This window comes from Salvelinus sp. IW2-2015, unplaced genomic scaffold, assembly GCF_002910315.2.
Source record: "Salvelinus sp. IW2-2015 unplaced genomic scaffold, ASM291031v2 Un_scaffold1140, whole genome shotgun sequence".
NCBI lineage: Eukaryota > Metazoa > Chordata > Actinopteri > Salmoniformes > Salmonidae > Salvelinus > Salvelinus sp. IW2-2015.
Genome location: NW_019942751.1, coordinates 199,953 through 225,732, shown reverse-complemented (window position 1 = coordinate 225,732; position 25,780 = coordinate 199,953). Strand labels below are relative to the sequence as shown.

General features: G+C 42.4%; 1 protein-coding gene across 1 annotated transcript in view; it reads left to right on the top strand.

Moving 5' to 3' along the window:
• Nucleotides 1–20,449, top strand: part of nfatc3a (nuclear factor of activated T cells 3a) — a 93,459-nt gene extending 73,010 nt beyond the window's left edge. The window contains exons 7-10 of the mRNA XM_024137269.2: nt 996–1,051; nt 1,253–1,379; nt 3,544–4,713; nt 17,141–20,449. Of these exons, the coding sequence (XP_023993037.1) occupies nt 996–1,051; nt 1,253–1,379; nt 3,544–4,713; nt 17,141–17,199 (1,412 nt within the window). The 3' untranslated portion in view covers nt 17,200–20,449. The remainder of the gene's footprint in view (nt 1–995; nt 1,052–1,252; nt 1,380–3,543; nt 4,714–17,140) is intronic.
• The last annotated feature ends 5,331 nt before the right edge of the window (nt 20,450–25,780 follow it).

The window sequence follows — 25,780 nt, the reverse complement described above, 5'->3', positions numbered from 1 at the left end:
TGGATGCCTAAGATGTCTGGCCAGATCATTAGATCTGTAGGAGGAAAACTGGAAAATAAGAGGATYTTTCCTTTCCTAAGCCAGCCAGAACTCTGGCAGCGCAACGTAGCCTAGCGCATGGTGGACTGACCGGCGGAGGGAGGCAGGGATTTTAAATAAATAGAGAGTTATTCCACTCGTCTCTCCATAATGTTAACCAGGCAAGACAAACAGCAGGATATTTAGACTTTGATTACTTTTTAATAGCTGTAAAAATACTCTCCACAGAGTTTTTGTGTCCATAAAGATGACATCATTGAGATGTTTCTGGTCCCCCAGCCAGAACCAATTGAAATCTCTCTGCTTTTCGAAGATTTTCTGTGGTTCATACTGAGCCATGTCTGCTGGGGCAGGGAGTCTTACACTGACATGATGATCATTAGGAAAATAGACAGTAACCCAGAAGATATATTACACAAGACTTAAAGATGGGTCTGAAATATAGTGCAATGATCATAGATTGTCTTCATAATTAGGTTCTTTGGCCGGAGTGTATTGCATGTCAGGTGCATTGAGCTACTTGACTTATTCAACTCAGCATTACTGTWTGATCTTTAGATTTAATGGTCTTGGTTTTCTATTTGAAAACTATTTGACAGATACTATAATTCACTTCCTCCCAGATTCACATTGATTTAGGAATTAGTCCAAGAGCTGGCAATTCAATTAGGGGAGGATTTGATGGTCCTTCGTGTCAAATGTGTCTGTTGACTCCATCTGTTTGTGGAGGAGGAGGAGGTGGGTTGACTCTATGCTGAATCCCTATGGGTGCCATTCTGCCATGTATTCATTAATTCACACATCATTTGAAAAGCAGACCAAGAGCCGAATGCATTGTCTCTCGCCAGGCCCAGCCTGGAGTGGGAATGCTGTGATCTTGCCGTCTGTCAAAATGGAGTCCTACAATGTGTTTTACTCATCTGTCATGTCTTCTCCCTCTCTTTTTGTCTTTTTAGATGGAAGACCCCAGTGGGAAGTGGAGGCGAAAATCATCCGTGAGAAAAGTCAAGGAGTAAGTAGAACATAAGCTTRCTACACCTSTCTGTAGCTTAGCTGTCACAAACATGATGTATATTATTCTGTATCATTAGGCTATATTTTTACAGCTGTTATATTGATGTAGCATTATTCATGAATTATTACTAAAMTATCCTGACTAATGTGAATGTCTGTGAAAAGTGGAAACGTTGACTGTGTTGGTTCCTTCTCCCAGTCGAGCGTRGTAGTGGAGGTCCCTCCCTACCACAGTAAGACCGTGACCTCGGCTGTTCAGGTGCACTTTTACGTGTGTAACGGCAAACGGAAAAGGAGCCAATCACAACGCTTCACTTACCTGTCAGGTAGGAGGATCTACATTCTACACCAATCATAGTGCTTGAATTGCAAGTCTTTAGAATCACTGGCGGTTGTGTTCCACTGCAGATGGTTAGATCTGGCAACACGTGATGTTTAGCTAACATCTCATCAACCACATTTATATGATGTAGCAATTGTGTCGTATGTGTGGCAGTGGGAGTGTTCTAAAGACATACTGGAACAGGATCATGTGGAGTCACGTTGAAACCTGCTTTTCACTCCTCTGTTGACCTCTCAGGGGGATTGACAGAAAGCAGATACAGCCATGGAAAGCAGTAGCACACGCATACAAACATACATATGGCCAGGTCGCAATTGTAAATGAGAACTTGTTCTCAACTTGCCTACCTGGTTAAATAAAGGTGAAATATATATATATTTTTTTTAAATAAATACACACACTGTCGAGGATCCTGCTTTTGGGCTTAGCTAACTAACCCGGTTTTGGAGAGCTTTGAACTTTCCCTCCCAGTTTGCATAGCTGTGGTTAAAGAAGGGGCACCTCCACTAACAGTTACATGTGCACCTGCCAACTGTTCATGTAAAGCACCATGAAACTTTATTGCTGTCTATTTCTGATGTGTATTTGCATTGAAGTTTTAGTATGCAAATCTTTGCTCTCCAGGAACATTTTATTACACACAGGAATTGTGGGAATTTCAAACGGTGTTGTTTGRCTAAAATGAAATCTCTCCGAGGCTGAATTTTCTTTATTTTTTTTTACGTGGATTCTACAGTTTCCTAATGTTTTTCATTAAGTCAAATCCCTGCATAGTTACTTGATATTGTTATTGTTTTCCAACAATAACGTCAAACCAACGTTAGTCAAAACGAAAACTGTGTTGGCGGAATATAATGACAAGTGAGCAATTTCTGATATCTACCACAGCAGTGTGTGTGTTTAGATGTGTATGTGGCCCTCCACCCACTCTCCGTTTGCAGCARGTCGCCCACTCTTCAAGTGCTTCCTGTTTTCCACGCTACCCTACCAGGACAGCCAATTAGAGCACAGCACAGGAAGCCTGCTCTGTCAGTATAGACGCCACTATTGTTACCACGGACACCGCASGCTTAATTGTGGCGTCACCGGCCCACCAATCACACTGTGCTACCTAGTGTGCGTGGGTAGTAGGGCCCTGGCTGGCCCGGTTTAGGGATGAACTGTGAGAAAAGAGCATCAGTTATCTTCTGAGATCCCTTAAGGAAGATGTCATGATTAGAATGTGTAGGGTTCTCAGGTGTTCCTGGTCAGGTGGTCAAGACAAGAAAAGCTTTGTCATTAGGGTTGGCCAAGAATGGATAGGTGCTGTCAGCATAGTCCAGAGGAAGACCCCTTCTGTCTCTACAATATCGCAGTGCCTTTCCCCTTCAAAACGAAAACATGTAAAAAAGCACCATTTAACCSAATCTATCACAGTATCTCTGTCCCTTCCCCCTCAGACACAAGTCTTCCTGGCTGTATTCTCTCAGTAACATGCCTGTCAGAGGGAGGGCCATGGGAGGTAGTAGGGGTGCTAGGGGCTGTGAACTGGTTTGTCCTCCTCCTGGTTTCAGCATGGCTGGAAGGCATTTTGCTTCTCCCCATACTGCAGTCAACATGATGGCACCCAAACCCAACAACATATGCTCCCTCTCTCTGATTCAGAGCTGGGTCAAAATAAAACCCTGCCCGGTCACAAGCACCAGATTGGGAAATAGGTTACTGATTGGTACACAGCAGAGTTGTGCTATGCACTGTTGTAAAGGTGCTCCGTTTAAGTAAAGATTTCTAATCTAGTTAACACATACARTCTGAACTTGTGTGAACCACAGTGCTTTGACTTGGTGGATGTTGATTGGGAAGTTAATCCTGAGATTTGGCTATTTGTGGTGTTCCAGAATTTGGTAAAACAAATGAGTACTGCCTTGTGTTTTTCATTTTCTGTTGTCATAATCATCACATACGTCACCAAAATATTTATGGCTGCAATGAAAGATTTTAATATATTAATGCTGGTATCATGTGAATGGCAATGTGTTGGTTTCCCGTACTGAGTGTCTCTCTCTCTCTCTCTCTCTCTCTCCCTCTTTGTCTACCGCCCTCCCTCCCTCTCTCTCTCTCTCGCTCTCACTCTCTCTCTCTCGCTCACTCTCACTCACTGTCTCCAGTCCTGGTGAAGCAGGAGCACAACAGAGAAGAGATGGAAGGGCCCCCTGCTGTGCCCCCCATGCCRGGTATGTCCATGCCCCTGGCCCATGCTGCCAGCCTGGTCCGCAGTACCCACACCCAGCTGCCTTCCCRTGAGCAGGGCCACCCACCGGACGGCCTTCTGTCCAGCTCTCCCCGGGGCCTGGCTGCGGGCCCCGGCTCCAGCCTCCATACTCTGCAGCCTGCCTGCCCCCTCATGGGCTCCCCCTCCTTCCAGCACCTGCCTCACCTCCAMGGCCGAGGCCTCCACACGCCTGCTGACTGCCACATGACGTTCCATCCGGGCCCAGCCCCTCCCAACAGGCCCTCCTACCAACACCATCCTATGCAGCAGAGTCACACCCACCCCGGCCACCTAAGCAACCTAAATCCCAACCTGCCCTACAATGGCCAGCCCAGCCTTTCCATGAACACTGGGGGTCCGCAGGGCTATGAGAGGATGCCTTACCACCAGCAGCAGTCTGACCCTGGGGCCTCCCACCCCCACCCCATGGGGCTGGGTATGGTGTACCACTCCTCCCCATCTACCTCCACCCAGCAGGCCTCCAGCCCCCACAGCCCCATCTCCACAGCGCCCCACAGCCAGCCCATGACCCACTCCTCATCTCACCTGCTCTCCATGGGCTACCACTGCCCCCCCAACCCCAGCCAGGTGCCCTCGCCCACCCGACCCAACCACCCCATGGGCCAGCCCTCACCCACCCACCCCAACCATCCGATGCAGCCCTCCCCCCAGCTGCAGAGAGCTATGGGGGGCTACCACCCCACCAGCCAGAGGTCTGCCTCCTGTCCCACTACATCCAGTGCCCCTCCAGCCCACATGGTTGCCTCGCCCCATTCCGGGCCATCCTCCCCCCAGCTCCACTCCCTGCCCTACCAGTCMCCCACCTCCCCCTCCCCCACCGGCAGCCCTCTGGGCCCCCCAGCACACAGTCCCCAGGCCAGCAGCCCTGTCATGTCCAGCCTGTCCCCAGGCTCATGCAGCAGCAACCCCGTGCAGCAGCACCCCCTTGCCCCCCAGCAGAGCCCCTTCCCTATGGAGGGGGAGAGTGTGAACATCAAGCAGGAGCCGGAGGAGAGAGAGCCCACCTTCAGATCCATCGGCCTGCAGGACATCACACTGGACGACGGTAAGACACAGCTCTGTCTGTCAGCCTCTCCATCTCTCTATGTGTCTGTACTCACTACACTCTCTCTGTATCTCATTCTCTCTTGATTAGAGGGAATTTAAAAGCCCTTACATTTTCATTATTTTATTATCCTTTTTGAAAGAAAAAAAAGTTGCATTACATTACATTGTTGCATAGCATCCAGCTAACACGTGTTTTACAAAAATGCTTGTTTTATAACACTGTAAAAAGATACCTTCCACCAGTTAGTGAATTCTCCTGGGTGAAATGATGTCTCGTTGTAGTGATTTGTATTTCAGAAATACAGCACTTAAACCGGCAGTTGGGTTTTGTACACAGTAGGGTTGTTATTGAGTGGTCCTGACAGGAGGATTGGACATCATAGCAGCACAATAGACTAATGACTCTCACACTATTGACCTCGTCACAAATAGCTCATTCCCCATCTGACAACACACACAACACACACACACACACACACACACACCACACACACACACACACAACACAACACACACACACACACACACACACACACACACACACCACACACACACACACCACACACACACACACACACAGTAAGGAGATTCATTCTTTGGGTTCAGCTCGTTTGTATTGACTGGATGTTGCAACAGTGGAATACACGAAAATTGTTTTATACGTACAGAGACCACAGCCGCTGTAATTACTGTGTGTGGAAGGCCCTTTCCATTCTGAAGAGGACTAATGTACCTCTATTTACGGTGGTATAACAAACTGACTGGAGAATGATGAGACTAACTCATTAACAGTGCCTCTTCACTTCAAGAACACTACAAATCCTAACTCGGCACAAGCCGTCTGAGAAACCACCATTCCCCATTTAGTTTCTAATCTGCCATGCACAGCCACTTCTGCTTCTCTGCACACTGGTCCCGCTCAGTCACGTATTCAAATAAACAGCAGTCAAATGGCCCATAGTTAATAAACAGCCTGGAGTGGCTGCGARAGAAAGTGTGTGTGCATCAGGAAGTGCTGTATTGTGTGCTAGCAAGGGCCAGGCTAATTACARGGCCCATTATCAATAAGTCATGTATGAAAGGCCATCAGACACAAGTTCACCAGCTGCATAATACACTGCATGTGTATGCCTACACACACTCATACACTCAGACTTAGTCGCACAGTTGTGTGTACGCACGCATAATCATAATCAGTATATCCTTAATTACTCACTCTCTATTTTTCTCTCACACTCTCCAACACACATGCACACACACATTGTTAAAGTAAAAGTCTGGCTGCCTCAGTCAATTTCCCTCAGACGGTGTAGCTACAGGTAACTGCCAAAATAAAGGAAACACCACAAGCCAGAACAGCTTCAATGCGCTTTGGCATAGATTCTACAAGTGTCTGGAACACTATTGGAGGAATGCGACACCATTTTTCCATGAGAAATTTGTTGATGGTGGGGGAAAAACGTTCCACAATCTCTCATAAGTGTTCAATTGGTTTGAGATCTGGTGACTGACACGGCCATGGCATATTGTGAAACATAAGCAAGTTGAGCAGTCTTGGTCACCGAAGCTCCTGCCAAATGTGCCCCCCTCCCACCCAAACTCACTGAGATCTCTTCTAGCCATGGTAGCCAAAATAATGGGCAACTGGGCCTGCCCAGCATTTTTATATATGACCCTAAGCATGATGATGGGATGTTAATTCCACACCAGTGTGGAAGCATTTGCTTTCAATATGCTTTGTATCCCTCATTTACTCAAGTGTTTCCTTTATTTTGGCAGTTACCTGTACATACCAAGAAGAAAAGTGTGAGAAAAGTTGTTGACTGAAAAGACTGACAGGTTCAACCTGGGATTAGTAAGTCCCTGTCTGAGCGAGGCCTAGAAATAGCTTCTGTGCCATGCAGGCTCTGTAGGACGCACAAACAAACACACACACAAAACACACACGCACACACACGAGCACACACTGGCTCTGTAGGACATCATGAAGCAGTGAATGACTGAGCAGCGCAGTGCAGCAATGGAACGACTGAGTTTTTAGGAGGTCAGAGCAGCACATGAAATATACCACAGAACAGACCAGGGTTCATGTGTATTTAAGTATTTATTATTTAAATACATTGTTTTGTGTATTTGACTATTTTCAAATAATGTGGCCTGAATGAACTACTTTTATTGGAAGTATTTGAAAGTATTTTCGGTAACACTTTATTTGGATAGTCCATATGTAGATGCTCTACAGACTATCAGTAACATTTCAACTAACTATCTACTAACCCTAGCTCTAACTTTAACCCTAAACTTAACCCTTACCCTAACCTTATTCTTAACCTAACCCTAACCTTAGCAAGCAGTTGTTTATCAACAGATAGTTTGTTGATAGTATGACCATCTGTAGAGCATATACAGAGCGAAAATCCGGACTATCCAAATCAAATCTGATCATATTTTCAAATACTTATTTCAAATACTATATTAAAATAACCGAGTTAAATGCATGGGAGTGTATTTGAGTCAGTGTATTTGAGTGTTTTCAAATACTTTCCAAGTGTATTTATAAATACATTCCAATATTCAACTACTTTTCTTTTCAAATAAAAAAATATCTAAATACATATCATGTCTTTGAAAGTGATTGAACTCTGTTCTACTAGACTATCTGTGTCTTTCTGTTAATGTCTGTATGTCTGTCTATCTGTCTGAGTTCTAGTATTCTAACTGAGTGCAGGGTCAGTTAGTTACATGTCAGTCAGTGCTGATATGTACATTTTGATATCATAGTCATTCCCTGGTAGGATTTCAGTATACAGTAGTATCACCAGGGGTGCAACTTTCACTTGGGAAATGCCATTTTTGTCCCTCCCCAGTTTTATCATTGGAATGTGATACAAAACGAGACAACTGTGCGCTTTAGGATCATGCGGACGCCTCCGAGCGATCGGGTAGGCTGTTTGGAGTGTTTATCCTACTATTTAAAAATATATATAAATATATATATATATATTAGTCCCCCCCACTTCTAAAACCAAAGTTGCGCCCCTGAGTATCACTGTAGTATTGCCTGCATAGACTCGTGTCAGCAAAAGTGTGCGTGTGTGTACCACCACGTCACAGTGTAAAACTGTTGTGGTGAGCTAACAGATGGCCTTGGTGACTGGTGACGTACGCCACACAGGGGCCATGTAGAGTGTGTGTGTGTGTGCAGTAGGTCTACTGTGGGTGTGGGGGGGTCAGGAGTGGCACAGACTTACTGACAGATGGACAGACGAGTTGAGGATCCCACCCAACTGGCAGTATGCACCCAAAAATGCATCCCCACTTCTCATACTCCTCCTAGACGAATTCTCATCTCCAATAAACAGGTTTATAACAAAGAGTATGTATTTATCAGTAAGAGGCAGGAGGAGGCAMTTCTTCTGCTGGAGCTAGCAGCTGAAAGGAAACTGCTGTGTACAGGACCTCTGCTTCTTTATTGMTAGGTACAGTAGTCTATATTTGGTTTAGTGTCCATATTTAGTGTCAATATATTTCCAATCTTCCTGAACAGTYTTAATGTGAGTGCACTATTAACAGSGACAGTAATTGTACAGTAGTGTGTATAGCGTGCTGTAGGTGTGTGCAACCTTGCTCTCCCCCTTCCTCTCTTGTGTGAATGTGAGTGAACCCTCTTGTGAGGGTGATTACGGCCGTCATGGTGACAGACTGAACCACTTGTGGTGCCGACCCGTGTGTTTATCTAATTAATCAGCTGGCCCTGTGTTTGCACAGACAACACACATACACAGTGCAGACGGGCTGCGGCGGGGGGTGGGGGTGGGGGGGTAGCGGAGGCTGTGTGTGTGTGACACGGCGTGCCTGCATCTTTTGTTTGCTCTCCTGCTCGGGCCACAGCTGCCTCTCGCCGTGAGCACGGCATTCTGGGTTAATAATAGGCCGGGCCTGCTGCTCCCGCTCTTCTTGTGAGAGACAACGACATAGAGCAGGCACACACACTTATTTCTAGCGCTGTCATAGTGTACACACACAGAGAGAGACACAGGCACATAGTACACACAGAGAGAGACACAGGCACATAGTACACACAGAGAGAGACACAGGCACATAGTACCACACAGAGAGAGACACAGGCACATAGTACACACAGAAGAGACACAGGCACATAGTACACACAGAGAGAGACACAGGCACATAGTACACACAAGAGAGAGACACAGGCACATAGTACACACAGAGAGAGACACAGGCACAGACACAAGAACAGCACATAGTACACACAGAGAGAGACACAGGCACATAGTACACACATAAAATGACACCCACCAAAAACAGCCATATTCACGTCAGTACTATGAGTATGGCGCCACACATTGTAAACACTGTGCACACAGTAGTTAATCACATACTTTAGGCAGTTTTCTCAGGCACAACTCTATATACAAATACACGAGCAATGCTGCTTCCAGAGCATGTGCACGGTCCATTTTGACACAGCATAGCCAACAACACACAGACATAAACACACACACACGTGTACATTTACAACATGGGCTAATCTGGATCTGTTACTAAGGCTCCTAAAACATAGCTTTCACCAGACTCCAATCCCCTCCATGAGGTAGGCCCTGTCCATCTCTACTACTACAGACCCAGGGATCCAACCTCTAGTCTACAGGTTGCACTACCACTAGACGGAAGTCACAGAACCCTGGCACCATGCTGCTGGTCAGTTTGGGTCAAGCAGGCCTCAGTCTCCAGAGTCCTGAGTTGTCCCKAACAGGGGAAACTCTCCTCTGGTGCTCTGTGGTTTGGTGGCTTTGTGGCTTGGTCCAAGTCCCAGCCCAGCCAGTGCATGCTTCTAACTTCTAACCGAGCATGGCAGATAAATAACACAACTCTCTATTCATGTGAGGAAAAAACAACAGTGGTAGGAAAATGCATCAGGCCTGGACCTAACCAAACTCAGCTAGTTAAACACAATCACAAACGCACACCGCCGGCCCTGGAACAAGTGGAAACTGACTTTGTTTGTCATCTTTCCATACAATTAAAGACTTAGGAATGTAATGAAGGCAGAGGTATTGGCAGTGTAGCACCAGCGTCGGGTGCTGGGCTCTGGGGTTCAGGTCCTGCCACTGTGCCTTTCTCTCTCTCTCTCTGTGCGTGTGTCTGTTGGTGCGTGCTTTTCAGTATGTTTCTCCGTCAAGATGTTGGCCAGCGGCAGGCAGACGGAGTGCCCGGGCAGGCCGGAGATCSTTGGAACTTAACATTAACCTTCAGCCAGGAAAACAGAAAGATAATCCTTTTATTTGTTTACAGAGTCCCATATCAATGTTTTGAATATAATATTGTCTTGTTTGTATGCAAATGGTCTCTTGTACCAGCTCGTGGGTTGTGTTATCGGTTAGCTTGTTTATCTTAGATGTCATTGTTGATTTGTGTTTCCTAACATAGAGCCACTGTTATAGTTGATATCACTATTAAATCCTGTACTGTGCTTTGTGTGACACACTCCCCTTACAGCAGCTATCTGGCAAGTGTCTCAGAGAACTGTTGAGTCACTCTGCCCTGCTCTATTAAACAGTAAAGTGATGTGCATTGCCCCTCCACACTCACACACACACACACCATATCACATCTCCACATGGCAGTCAGCTTACTGCAGTTATCCMCCATTCTAGTTATGTGGATGCAGGAATTCTTCTAACTCACTAAACTAGCCTCCGGTCCGGACAAATCTCTTAAAATGCCATTAGGTGCCATTAGGTGTTTAGTCACTGTGAAATGCATCAGACAGATAGAATGTGTCATTATCTGATCCCTACTGCACATCCTAAGGTGATGGTCTATTGTGGTAGAAGTTTAGATGAATCTTCTGGTTGGCCATTCCGGATCCTATTGGCTTCCATTCCAACATTTTAGGACGGCCATTCTGGCTCCAATCATGKTGGCTTCCACCTTGTAACTCACTCTTGTGTTCATTTGATGGCTTCCTGTGAGCAGACATTATAGGGGCCYGATCAAAAGACATGTGTCTTGTGAATCACTTACAAATGGGAAATCCACAGAGGATTCACAGAGATGAGTGACTTTGTTAAWACTGCAGCAGTGTTCTAATGAGGCTCTAGTGTTCTCACTGGAGCTCTACTGTTACTGTGATCTGTCTCTCTGGCAGRGTGTCAGACTAGAGTAACAGACTACAGAGCTACAGTTAAACAGGCGAAAAAGAGATAACAGATTGACTCAGAGATGTTAGCCTAGCAACCCTGGAACGTTTTTAGTCYTCTAGTTTCTGTTACTGAAACTGACCATATATTTCCAATGAAATATGATCATTAAGTGGACTTATCCATTTGACTTGAACGTCTTARGTTTTCTCTTCTACCCGAGGCMCTCTGAAGATGTGTGCATGTCATTGCAAGTCTTCCTTTTGACCAACTGAATCTTGGCTTGCCTGTCCCGTYCCTTGCACAAGTGTTATCCATTGTAACATGTTTTCCTCATTTGGTAGAGTGGAGAGAACAATCACTCAGTCTTCTTGTTATTTTCTTAAGCTGGTTCTCTGTTGGAGCGCCCTACATGCCCTTTTCTACTTCACACTTCAGTGTTTGTCTGTCAGGGAACGTTTTCTCAATCTGTCAGAGGGGAACCAGGGTGATTACCTGTTWTCCATCCTAACTGACGACTTGTTWATCATAGAAAATCCACATCTGTTTSACTYTTTCACTTCTGTTTCTCATTGCAGAGATTATTTTAACAGATCCCTTTTAGACATGAAATGTATACATCTAGACATGACGTTAAAGATCACTGTGTGATTCGAAACAAAGAAAAGCAAAGAAAAAGAATTGGGGTCAGAAAGGACACGCTATGTAGATTTAATAAGMYCAGTCTGTTTCTCCCCTATGACTGGGTTAGGTAAAGTGATTAATGTGAGTTTCCCCTTTGAGATAATGACATGACACACACTGAAAACCTTGTTTTACCACCAATCAGTACACTGATGGACTTTGATCGAGGAGGGACTCTCTGTCTTTGACTGTAATTAGCCTAAGTCACAGTGATTGAAGGGTTCGTTCCCCACTACAGTACTGTCTGAGAGGTGACACCGGTCTGATGGGGAGGGAAGTCATGTTCATGGGCTGGTTTAGTCCCACATTCAGTAACGTAGACTAGCCCTAGGACCAGAGAGSTATGCCTTAGAAGCGAAATGACGGTTCACTGTATGAGAAGCAGTTCTCTGGCTTAATAGGGACCCCCCCTCCTAGTCATATAAAGAGGATCTCCCTCCCAGAGGGTTAAAGAGACCCAGGGTTCTCTGTAGTAAGCTGGGCTAAATCATCACGTTTCTGATGCGGCCATAAAAACAAGCCAATCTGAGACATTGGTTCAGCTATGAAACTACTGAAGTCAAGCACAATTTGAAYGATTTTTCCCATATCTACATCAGATTATAGACCTAGTTGATKATATTTTATATAACTGTCAGTCTTGTTCGAGCCCATTTTGAAACCTTACCAGTAGTCGATTAATAGGATATCTAATGCCCGTGTGAAAGTTTGCATCGTTTTGTGTGTTTTGTGTGTGTTCTGTGGAAAGTTTTCTTAGCAGACACACAACTGCAGATAGACATTGTGCTTGAGACTTACATTAAACYKATACAATAATGGTTRATTMTTAGTTGAACGTTTCAGCTTGTGTGCTGTGTTTAGAACGTGGATACATTGTTGTAGACTGATGTTTTATGTAAAGCTGTCTGTCGCAGTTAACCGAGAAATACAGTCTATGTGTGAAGATAGATAGCCGTGTGTGATGGGAGAGGAAGAACCATCCGCCCACGCCAACAGGATAGAGACAGTGGCTAGCCAGCCAGGCACAAAGGCCTGCCCCTCCCTCTGTCACATCAGCAGTAGTAGCAGCTCACAGATCACACAGACAAACACAAATAAACACCTCTATTTCTATCATGGAACCATCAATACGTTTTCCATGCTTTTTTTAATGGTAGTCAACTAGCAAGTACAGTTGAAGCTACAGTATTCATTGTCAATACTGTAAAATTGTTTGAAATAGTTGTTTTACTTTTTCTGGGCCAAATTTATTTTGGAGGATTTTTGAGAATGTACCAGTTTTACAGGAGTGCAATGACTTTGAGACGTTGTAATTGTATTCAGATATATAGCTGATGATTCTTAGGGATGGGGTAACCGTTGATTTATATAGCTGATGATTCTTAGGGATGGGGGTAACAGTTGATATATAGCTGATGATTCTTAGGGATGGGGGTAACCGTTGATTTATAGCTGATGATTCTTAGGAATGGGGGTAACCGTTGATTTATATAGCTGATAATTCTTAGGGATGGGGGTAACCGTTGATAGATAGCTGATGATTCTAGGATGGGCGGTAACAGTGATATATAGCTGATGATTCTTAGGGATGGGGGAAACAGCTTGATTTATATAGCTGATGATTCTTAGGGATGGGGGTAACAGTTGATATATAGCTGATGATTCTTAGGGATGGGGTAACGTTGATATTTAGCTGATGATTCTTAGGATGGGGGTACCGTTGATTTATATAGCTGATGATTCTTAGGATGGGGGTAACAGTTGATTTATATAGCGGATGATTCTTAGGGATGGGGGTAACAGTTGATATAAGCTGATGATTCTTAGGGATGGGGGTAACAGTTGAATATATAGCTGATGATTCTTTAGGGATGGGGTAACAGTTGATTAAGCTGATGATTCTTAGGGATGGGGTCCAGTATTATAGTTATTTTATTTTAGATTATCTTTTTTATTTTTATTTGTTAATATATTTTTATATTCTAATGATTTAACTTTTCATTTTATTCTATTAGTGGTGATTTTAGATGGTAGACATGATTTAATAGAGCTTGAATGGATAACAGTTGATATTTAGCTGATGATTCTTAGGGATGGGGTAACAGTGATTTATATAGCTGATGATTCTTAGGGATGGGGTAACAGTTGATATATAGCTGATGATTCTTAGGGAGGGGGTAACCGTTGATTATATAGCTGATGATTCTTAGGGATGGGGGTAACAGTTGATATATAGCTGATGATCTAAGGATGGGGTAACCGTTGATTTATATAGCTGATGATTCTTAGGGATGGGGTAACAGTTGATTATATAGCTGATGATTCTTAGGGATGGGGTAACAGTTGATTTAATACTGATGATTCTTAGGGATGGGGGTAACCGTTGATTATATAAGCTGATGATTCTTAGGGATGGGGGTAACAGTTGATATATAGCTGATGATTCTTAGGGATGGGGTAACAGTTGATTTATATAGCTGATGATTCTTAGGGATGGGGTAACAGTTGATATAATAGCGATGATTCTTAGGGAGGGGGTAACCGTTGATTATATAGCTGATGATTCTTAGGGATGGGGTAACAGTTGATTATATAGCTGATGATTCTTAGGGATGGGGTAACGTATTTATATAGCTGATGATTCTTAGGGATGGGGTAACAGTTGATTTATATAGCTGATGATTCTTAGGGATGGGGGTAACCGTTGATTTATATAGCTGATGATTCTTAGGAGGGGGGTAACAGTTGATTATATAGCTGATGATTCTTAGGGATGGGGTAACCGTTGATTTATATAGCGTGATGATCTTAGGGATGGGGTAACAGTTGATTTATATAGCTGATGATCTTAGGGATGGGGTAACCGTTGATTTATATAGCTGATGATTCTTAGGGAGGGGGTAACCGTTGATTTATATAGCTGATGATTCTTAGGGATGGGGGTAACAGTTGATATATATAGCTGATGATTCTTAGGGATGGGGTAACAGTTGATTTATATAGCTGATGATTCTTAGGGATGGGGTAACAGTTTATATAGCTGATGATTCTTAGGATGGGGAACCGTTGATTTATATAGCTGATGATTCTTAGGGATGGGGGTAACAGTTGATTTATATAGCTGATGATTCTTAGGGATGGGGTAACAGTTGATATATAGCTGATGATTCTTAGGGATGGGGGTAACCGTTGATTATATAGCTGATGATTCTTAGGGATTGGGTAACAGTTGATTTATATAGCTGATGATTCTTAGGGATGGGGTAACAGTTGATATATAGCTGATGATTCTTAGGGATGGGGGTAACCGTTGATTTATATAGCTGATGATTCTTAGGGATGGGGGTAACGTTGATTTATATAGCTGATGATCTTAGGGATGGGGGTAACAGTTGATTTATATAGCTGATGATTTAGGGATGGGGTAACAGTTGATTATATAGCTGATGATCTTAGGATGGGGTAACCGTTGATATATAGCTGATGATTCTTAGGATGGGAGTGGTTAACTGTGTTAACCGTTGATTATATAGCTGATGATTCTTAGGGATGGGGTAACAGTTGATATATAAGCTGATGATTCTTAGGGATGGGGTAACAGTTGATATATAGCTGATGATTCTTAGGGATGGGGTAACAGTTGATATATAGCTGATGATTCTTAGGGATGGGGGTAACCGTTGATTTATATAGCTGATGATTCTTAGTGATGGGGTAACAACTGGAATACAGAATATCAAGGCTTTTTATTAAATTAATGAAAAAGTATAATCTTGATTTGTGTTAATGAATAAATGATTATTTAACTCCATACACATCAAAATGTGTTAAAGAAAATACAAAGGGAAGATCTTAAGATGAATTAATTTGAACGGACTCCCTAATGTCTTGATAATACTCTGAATTTAATCTACACATGATTTGACTGTTCATTTTCCTCTCACTCCATCTACCAATAATATACCACATATATAAATACCCATATATAATATGACCCATATAAAGCAGATGCTGACTTGTCCATCAGACACGGTGYGCCATTAAATGTATGATTTCACAACAGACAGTTGCACAACAAGTGGCCAGTTGTAGGTAAGAGAAGAGGAATCCCCAAGCAGCAGYGCTGGTACTGTTACTGTGGTGTATGGACAGGTCTGCCTGAATACCTGCGTGTCTATCTGTCTTAATGTGTGTCAAACTGTCAGAGCTCAGAGGACTCACTCACCATCTCCTCGCTCTAAACCAGATAGTCAAACCCTCTCCTCTCTTTGCCCTCMGTCTCTTTGACCTGCCATGACTTTTGACACCTATGTGCCACATCAGGAAATTAACGGTGTATGAATGCCGCCACTGCTGCACGAATGCAAAGCTACCAGTCGCTGCTGTGTGGAAAATATCTTCACTTTTTCCACAAATACCAAACCAGGCTACGTATCCTCTCCTTTCACTCTCTATTTCTCTCTCTTCTCTTTCTCTCTATTTCTCTCCTCTTTCTCTCTTTCTCTCTCTCCCCTCTCTCTTCTCTCCCTCTCTTCTATTTCTTCTCTTTCTCCCTCTCTCTCTTTCTCACCCTCCTTTTCGTTCCACAGGTACTGTAGTAAACCAGATGCAGCTTCAGTTTAGCGTGATATGGGGGTTAGAAGTTGATTTACATTACYYCTGTGGTTTTTACAGGCTCCCCGCTGGTCCTCCTGCTGAGCCACGCTGGGCCCGGTGTGAGCTGAAAACAGCTTTGGCACCACTGTAACAYTCAGGCCTCTGTTGGAGGCATCWCCAACATGCCCCACCGCCAGAGWGCGAGAGAGAAAATAACTTATTTATTTAATATCAGGCCTAGCTAGCTCTGCRTGGCAGAGTAATTACCTACAGCACTGTGCTTGAGTGCCTCTCTGGGGTCGACAACATGTGTTGTAACAATGGATTAGTTTTATACAGGCCCATTTACTYCGCTCACAAACCCACAATAATAGGCCAGAGGAAATGTACTCAAGCTCCATTAAMAGGTGGAAGAAATGAAGAAACGCAATAGAGAGCTGGTGCTCGCTAGGCCATTCAATAAATGGAGGATGATATTTATAGGAGTCGACATGTTGTGGTGGTAAAGACTAAATATCTTGGACGCTGTCAAAGGTCAAGTCTGACGGTAATGACACACGGCAGTGAATGGAATAGTTTCCCCTCGCTTTCTGGTTGTTGACGGTGGTTTTGTCATTCCAAAGCTGTGAGTTGAACCTCTGGGTCTTGCCAGTGTATGTATGATTGAGTTTTTCCCTRTGTCTCTCCACTGTGATATGCTGAAGCTGAACTTTTCTGTGTTCAGAGTAGTCAGTAAGTGAGCTGGGCAACATCGCCCRCTGCTGGTAAACATTTGTATTTTCTCACAGTCCGAATGCATTCAGGAACACAATTTAGATTTGATTTCTTGATAATATATGACAATRAATGTGTCCTCAAAAACTTTYGGTCAATTGAAGTTGAAGAAAGCCTTGCTAAGGTTAAGTAGCCTATAATAATAAACCCTCTGGACTGTGTTGTTCAGCTGTAGTGAACCTGTATCCTCTCTCTTTGTGTTTCCAGTGAATGAGATCATCGGCAGAGACATGTCCCAGTCCCCTGGTGGCGGTGCCCAGTCGTAGCGCTGTCCGTGGCCAGGCCTCCACACACCCAGCTGGGCATAGCAGTGTCCTCACCAGCCCCAACACCACCACCTCCACCACAGGACTTTACCTGCCTCTAGGCAGGACAGACTGGGCTGAGATTCCCCTTTACACTTCATMGACCTACCAGTCCACAAAAAGACKCTCCAGACACACATGAAKAAACCTTTCATATACCCACATGACAGCAAAAGAGCTCAGATTCACTCACCTACACATGTATACATCAGATTATAAACAGGAGAACACCGCAGMGTGTTGACAAACTGTAGGATTATTGGGGTCAGTGAGTGGCAGAAAGATGAGGAACATGTTCTCTGTTCAGTWGACTTCGGGTTCATTTTTAGCATTAGTTCTCAGGCCTGGGCTCAGATCCCCAGAGGTGATCACTGGTTTAGAGAGTGATCACCTCCTAAACGGTTTCTATGCAGCTAAACTCTCTGCTCAGGGTGTCTGGTTGGAGTATGTAATATACCCTCTCAAGTCACAATGTTGCCCCTAACAGTGTAGTGCTCAGTGAGGAAAAATAGGATCCCTCAGTAGGAATAAAGAAGTTTGAATACTGTACTCATGATTTTCCTCACCAGCATAGACCTCGACGGTACAAACACCCCGGTTGGTTGAGTGATGTCACAACAGCACCTCCTGGGAGTGTAGAGGTAGTACTGCAGCCCCACTGCGACACCCCCATCACCCTAGTCCTTCTTTGTCTCTGGGTGCCTGGGAGCCCCTTCTCTTCTTCTCTGGTGCTGGACTGGGATCTGTAATATGCAACATTCCACACTTCTAGTGACCTTCCAGCCATGTAGATATAGTGCCTTCAGAAAGTATTCACACCCCTTGACTTTTTCCACATTTTGTTGTGGTACAGCCTGAATTTCAAKTATATTAAATGTAGACGTTTTTGTCGTTGGCCTACACGCAATACCCGATAATGTCAAAGTGGACTTATGTTTTCAGAATTGTTTATAAATTCATAGAAAATAAAAAGCTGAAATGTCTTGAGTGAATAAGTATTCAACCCCTTTGTTATGACAAGCCTAAATAAGTTCAGGAGTAAAAATGAACTTAACAAGTCACATGAGTTGCATGGACTCTCTGTGTGCAATAATAGTGTTCAACATTATTTTTTTATGACTATCTCATCTCTGTACCCCACATATAAAATTATCTGTCAAGCGGTGAATTTCAAACACAGATTCAACCACAAAGACCAGGGAGTTTTTCCAATGCCTCGCAAAGAAGGGCACCTATTGGTAGATGGGTAAAAAAAAAAAAAAAAGACATTGAGCATATCCCTTTGAGCATGGAGAAGTTATTAATTATACTTTAGACGGTGTATCAATTCACCCAATCACTACAAAGATACAGGCATCCTTCCTAACTCAGTTGCCGGAGAGGAAGGAAACGGCTTAGGGATTTCACCATGAGGCCAATGGTGACTTTAAAACAGTTACAGAGTTTAATGGCTGTGATAGGAGAAAACAGGATGAWTCAACAACATTGTAGTTATTCCACAATACTAACCTAATTMACAGAGTYAAAAGAAGYAAGCCTGTACAGAATAKAAATATTCKAAAACATGCATCCTGTTRGCAACAAGGCACTKAAGTAATACTACAAAAAKAWTTGGRKAAGCAATTKACTTTTTGTTCTGAGTACAAAGTGTTATGTTTGGGGCAAATCCAATACAACACATTACTGAGTACCACTCTCCATATTTTCAAGCATAGTGATGGCTGCATCATGTTATGTGTATGCTTGTAATCGATAAGGACTAGGGATTTTTTTAGGATAAAAAAATAAGCAGAATGGAGCACAGGCAAAATTCTAGAGGGAAATCTGGTTCATTCTGCTTTCCACCAGACACTGGGAGGTGAATTCACTTTTCAGCAGGACAATAACTCAAAACACAAGGCCAAATCTACACTGAAGTTCCTTACCAAGAAGACAGTGGATGTTCCTGAGTGGCCAAATTACAGTTTTGACTTAAATCTGCTTGAAAATCTATGGCAAGACCTGAAAATGGTTGTCTAGCTATGATCAACAACCAATTTGACAGAGCTTGAAGAATGTGGAAAAGGATAATTGGCATATGTTGCACAATCCAGGTGTGTAAAGCTCTTAGAGACTTACCTAGAAAGACTCACAGCTGTAATCACTGCTTAAGGTGCTTCTACAAAGTATTGACTCAGGGGTGTGAACACTTATGTAAATGAGATTTCTGTATTTCATTTTCAATAAATTAGCAAACGTTTATAGAAACATGTTTTTACTGTCATTATGGGTTATTGTGTGTAGATGGTTGAGATAAAAAATAAATACAAAATCTTTAATCAATTTTATATTCAGGCTGTAACACAACAAAAGGTGGAATAAGTCAAAGGGTATGAATACTTTCTGAAGCCACTGTATCTGTAAATTATTACTACCTTCTCCTTCTGACTCCCCAAACCTCTTCAGGTTGAACAAATGCCTTATAAACATTGTTAAATAGCAGCTTTGAATGATAGGATGGTAAACGCTTTTTGTTGTTTGTTTGCACATCTGACTCTTCATGCAGAGTATGACTTTGATTTTTAAAGAAATTAGATGGATTTCTGAGTTTGTGATATGGAGACGCTTGACTTTCGATGAATATAATGTTTTATGCGATGGATAGATGAACACTGGTTTTCTCCAGACCGAGGTAGCCCGTTAAGACAAGTAAATATATATATTTGTAACTGTAAGTAGACTCGTTGGAGTTTAATTAAAGGTGGTGTTTGAATTATCCACAGAGCAAGACGGACCTGTGTTCCTCTGAGCTCTGTCATGCAATAACTAATGTGCGTCTGAAATGGCACCCTATTCCCTGTATATGCACGTACTGTTAGCCAGCACACTGGTCAAAAGTAGTGCACTATACAGGGAATCGGGGTTAATTGTGGATGCACACTAACTGCTTGATCCCTGGGCCCAGTTTTCAAAACTTTTATCTGGATAAGAATGATCCGGATTCTGTAATCCTTTTTTGCAATCCAGGATCAGATTACTGACTGTTTTTGGGCCAGTTTTTCAGAAAATAATCGGATAGGATCATTCTGATCCACAACATGAAGATCACAGAATCCAGATTGTCATGCTTTCAACAGGCCTACAGACCTTTCCATCTTGGGGACAGATTATGGTACTACTACACTGTCATAGGGAAACAGAGATGAGTAAACTACATGAATAAAGGTAACTAATATAACAAATAATAGAGCCTGCATATCACTTATAAGTAAGTACATGCATTATTTATATACTCACCCAACTGAGGAGTTGAGACAATGTGATTCAACTGCGTCAAAGTACCATCCATCCACTTATATTATATACACGTGCGAACGGATCCAGCACGCACCATTTTCTTGTTATTTTTCAACCTTAATTAACAGCATGAACCGAAGAGTCCTTTTATCTATCTATCTCCATCACACTGATGACTATAAGTGTACAGTGTTTTAGTTAACGAGATTGTGCAAATAGTCTATTGGTGTGGTGTTACAGTCTATGTCACCTTGTCTCTCAGATACAAAGTCCAGCCTAAGATACACTCCAGTGTCCGAGTGGTAGACCCTCAAGAGTCAATGTCCTCTATACAACAGTTGCTTGGCAATACCACTCGCTGACACAACTCTTCCCTCTGAGCTCTTGGCTAATCCAATTGAAACAACCATACATTGTCTAAAAGTGCGCGAGCACTCTACGATTATTAGCGACGCCTTCCGTGTCTCAAGGCAGATAATTCATGGCATAACGATTACTATACATAGAATCCACCCTTGAATTTACCCCTTCTCAGTGGAATCTAAAGGCAACAATCAGCAAAGCGATTCTAATTCCGAGCACACTGAATCACAGCACCTTCCAAGTGTGAAACATAGCATGCTACCATACCAACTGAGATACCACTTGGAACTAGACACACATATCTAGGTAACTCACACAACCAGTACATTCTATATTATACACCTCACACAAGAATACACTTCATGGACCTACCCAACATCGATTCCATATGCTCTTCAAATCCACCGCTGTAACTAAGTAACGGAGACCTACGTGCCGCACTCAAGGAACTAATAGTCGGACAGGAACATAGTCACAAGTCTTAGCAGAGACGCACCTCTGAGAGAGTTACATCACAGGTAATCGAAGATATCCAATGACGACCAAATTGTCCACTAGAATACATCGCCTTACACTCTTGACTACAATATAAGGGAAATGTCGATCGCTACACATACATAAAGATGCGCGACCCAGGTGAACACTGCACCACTTTCGCTATGATGCGAAGATTTAAACTCCATACTATCTAAAATCCACCTCCTGATGAATCACACGCTACTAGCGGCGATATCGGGAGATCATCCATACAGAGGTCAACAAGTTGATATATCCTGAAAGTTACCACGTCAACCTTTGTGGAATCAAAACCTTCATCCTATCACTATCTCAGAAAGGTGCTCTCTCTAGTCTTTATATTAAACACCTCTTCCAGCATGGCAAGATATAGTCCTATAAATAGTTTGTTAGGCATACACATAACAATAAATCCTAATCAATACCTACTACCACACTATTGAAGATATTATACAATAATAGTATAGCAAAGAACGTAGCTATAACTTACCGGAGGTTAAATGGTCAGTAGAGAGTTGAGCCGAGGTAGTGCTAGAAGTAGGATCAGAATAATTTGTTGCTTTTGAAAACCAATTCTATGTCTATCTATCATATCATTAACGAGTGTGCATAGGCTATAATCTCTCTAAGTAAGCAGAAATATACCTCATATCTGATGATAAAAATAATTTACTAAAGTCCTTCAGAGAGCTTGTTGTGCTTCACCACTCTCTTTAGTAGATCAACATCACAAATCCTTGACTGTGATAGCTCTATGAAGGTAGTGCATTCAAATATGTAAATGATTATCTTCCTCTTTATTAATATCTATGAATGTATGAGAGAACATCTATAGGAGAAATAAACATGCAAGACTCTCTTTGAGAAACTGTCTTGAATAGAATAGATGTTTGGTTTCCAAAACGTATAGTCCGATTCTCTAGTACTGTATGTCCATCAGTAACACACACCAAATCCCGCAATGCGCACTCTCTCGTCAGTACGAACAAAGTTAAATTAGTATTTTAAAAAAACGACTTCCATTTTTGTATGTTGGTTGTTCTTCCACACCCCTTGTGTGTTGCACATCACAACCAATCCAAACAGATGATCATTTTGTCTTCAGGATTGGTACCTTAACAAAAAATATGTATTTGTCAATCTTCCTCCTTGGGGAGACATACAGACTGCGAATGTATGGAATATTGATAGCAATAATAAAAAGATTTTCAGTTTGCCTGAGAATTACAACAACAAAAAGTCCAAACAAAATGACAAAGCTGAGTGTTAAAAAYCAACATATTCCAGTCCAACATCATCATAAYGATGTTTACAGAATGTGATTCTGAATGCTGGATAGATGTATGTATMTATGTATGCCATACATTACTTAGCCATGCTGTAATATAACATGTTGATTGGTCTGGGTAGGAACAACTCCTATTGCCTTAACATGTTCTCTGTGATTGGACAATGATATATGTATATTCTTGCATGTATATTTTTTTCTCTAACAGGATGTTGCTAATGACAACTGTCAATCATGTCCAAGTCCAATCAGAAATAGAAAATAATTATCCTATACACAAAAAACCTGCCTGATGCCTTTAAAAAACATTTTAAAAATAAATTTAAAAAGAACCTTGATGCCTATAGTTGTAGGTGCAGCAGAGATGCTTGGTTCTGTTACTTCAAGGCTCTGTTTACACAGGTAGTCCAATTCTGATCTTTTTCTCACTAATCAGATCAGCTCTGAAAAAGTTCTGTGATTTGTCAAAGAACCAATTAGTGGACAAATATCAGAATTGGGCTGCCTGTATAAACACAGCCTTCTAGAGTATCAGCACAATACTTATTAGTCCTGCATACCAGAGGGCCAGTCAGTGAATCTGCCTTGTAAAGGACACAGTGCAAGCGTCTTAGTAGATTATATTAAGTGTGGATGTGTGCGCTTGTACCCAATAAACTGTAGATAAGTGTTTTTTTTTTACAATGAATTTCAGTTCTGTACAATACAAGCACACAGATGCATTAGGCTACTATGCAAACCATGKCGAAAGCACCATGACAACGTGATATTTGGCAGGAAGTACAAAATAACTGGTTTGTTTGTAATAATCTCTCGTGGCTTTTGTTTTATGTGTAAAACCTATTCAAACAGTGAGGAGAGAATGTCACTATTTGTTTATTTAAACTATAGGAAMGCCTTAACTCATGTGTTGAATATGAATTACTGGTTTGTTATGCTCTTCTGGGTTAATAATTTACTTGAGAATATACATTTTGGACAGCAGGACGTGTGTTACAAGAGGAAGGGCTGGCTCTAGTGCTGCTTGTGAGACTGTTACCTGATTCCCAGTATAGAGCTGATCAGAACCGTACTGTGCTGGCTTGGATGTTTCATTTTCACATGGTCCTTTACAGCACAGTTCCAGCACTATGTAGATGCGTAAACAGGGCAGCCCAGTACAGCTCGGCTTGGCGCAGTTTTGCCCTATAGTGTGAATGAGGCATATGAGTCCAGAAACAAGAGCAGCATTAAATTCAGTAACCGTTCGCTCTCTGTCATCCTCTTCTGMAAAACCAAAGATCAAACAATATGTTCCCATTTTACATACTGGTAAAAAGCAACACAGACTGACATTAGAACTCTATTTTTGATACTTTGAAATGGATGTCATTCCTAACGGTTGGGTACATATATCTATAAATATATGTTTTGTAAAAGAAAAGGGAAATACAGGTTTTAGCTGATGTTTACAGGAACCTTGTATTGTCATTTAATGTACATTTTGTATTTTAAAACCATTTTGTAATTTAAGACTTCAGTGCTTTTTGAATTTATTCAAAGGGAATACCTTGCATTTAGGCTCTTACAGTAGTGTATCAATAAAAATTCAAATGTCAAACTTTGGCTTTGTGTTTTTCTCTTTCTATACAGAACAAAAATATAAACGCAACATGGAACAATTGTACCGAGATTACACGATTACAAGATTTTACCGAGATACAGTTCATATTAGGAAACAAGTAAATTTAAATAACGTAGGCCTTAATCTATGTATTTCCCATGACTGGGAATACAGATATGTCATCCAGAACTGGGACATTTTCAGCTTCCAGGAATTGTGTACAGATCCTTGCGASATGGGTCTGTGCATTATCATGCTGAAACATGAGGTAATGGGGTGGATGGATGGCACGACAATGAGCCTCAGGATCTCACCATGGTATCTCTGTGCATTCAAATTGCCATCAATAAAGTGCAATGGTGTTCGTTGTCCATAGCTTATGCCTGCCCATACCATAACCCCACTGCCACCCATGGGACACTCTGTTCACAACGTTGACATCAGCATACCACATACCATCTGCTCGGTACAGTTGGAACCGGGATTCATCTGTGAAGAGCACACTTCTCCAGCATGCCAGTGGCCATCGATGGTGAGCATTTGCACACTAAAGTTGGTTATGACGGTGAACTGCAGTCAGGTCAAGACCCTGGTGAGGACGAAAAGCACGCAGATGAGTTTCACTGAGACGGTTTCTGAGTTTATGCAGAAATTCTTCAGTTGTGCAAATCCAGTTTATCAGCTGTCCGGGTGGCTAGTCTAAGATGATTCCGTAGGTGAAGAAGCTGGGGGTGGAGGTCCTAGACTGGCTTGTTTACACATGATCTACAGTTGTGAGGCCGGTTGGATGTACTACCAAATTCTCTAAAATGACGTTGGTGGCTTATGGTAGAGAAATTAACATTCCTGCAGTCAGCATGCCAATTGCAAGCTCCCTCAAAACTTGAGACATCAATGCCATTGTGTTGTGGACATTTTAGTCGCCTTTTGTCCCCATTACAAGGTGCACCTGTGTAAGGATCATGCTCTTTAATCAGATTGTTATGCCACACACACGTCAGGTGAATGGATTATCTTGGCAAAGGAGAAATGCTCACTAACGGGGATGTAAACATATGTGCACAAAATTTGAGAAATAAGCTTTTTGTGCATATGGAAAATGTCTGATCTTTTATTTCAGCTCATGAAACATGGGACCAACACTTTATATTTTTGTTCAGTGTAAATAAATTGGTAGTGTGGGAGGAATGATGATCCTGAAGAGATCACCTTATCACTGATAGACAAATCACTTTATTATGCAGGGCCTCATGTCATTGGAGTCATCCATACCTACACTGGAATATACATGTAGAATTTACTGGATCAGCCTTTCAAATAGCCTACTAATAGGGATTACTAGGAGACCTTATTTAGGAACGTGTATGTGCCATTAACGATCCGAGACATKTTTTGCGCCACAAGTTGTCCAATTCAATCCAGTGTAAAAATACACGTTGCATTATGCCATACATTTAAAAAAGTTACTAGTTGTCAATAAGCACACCATCCACCAT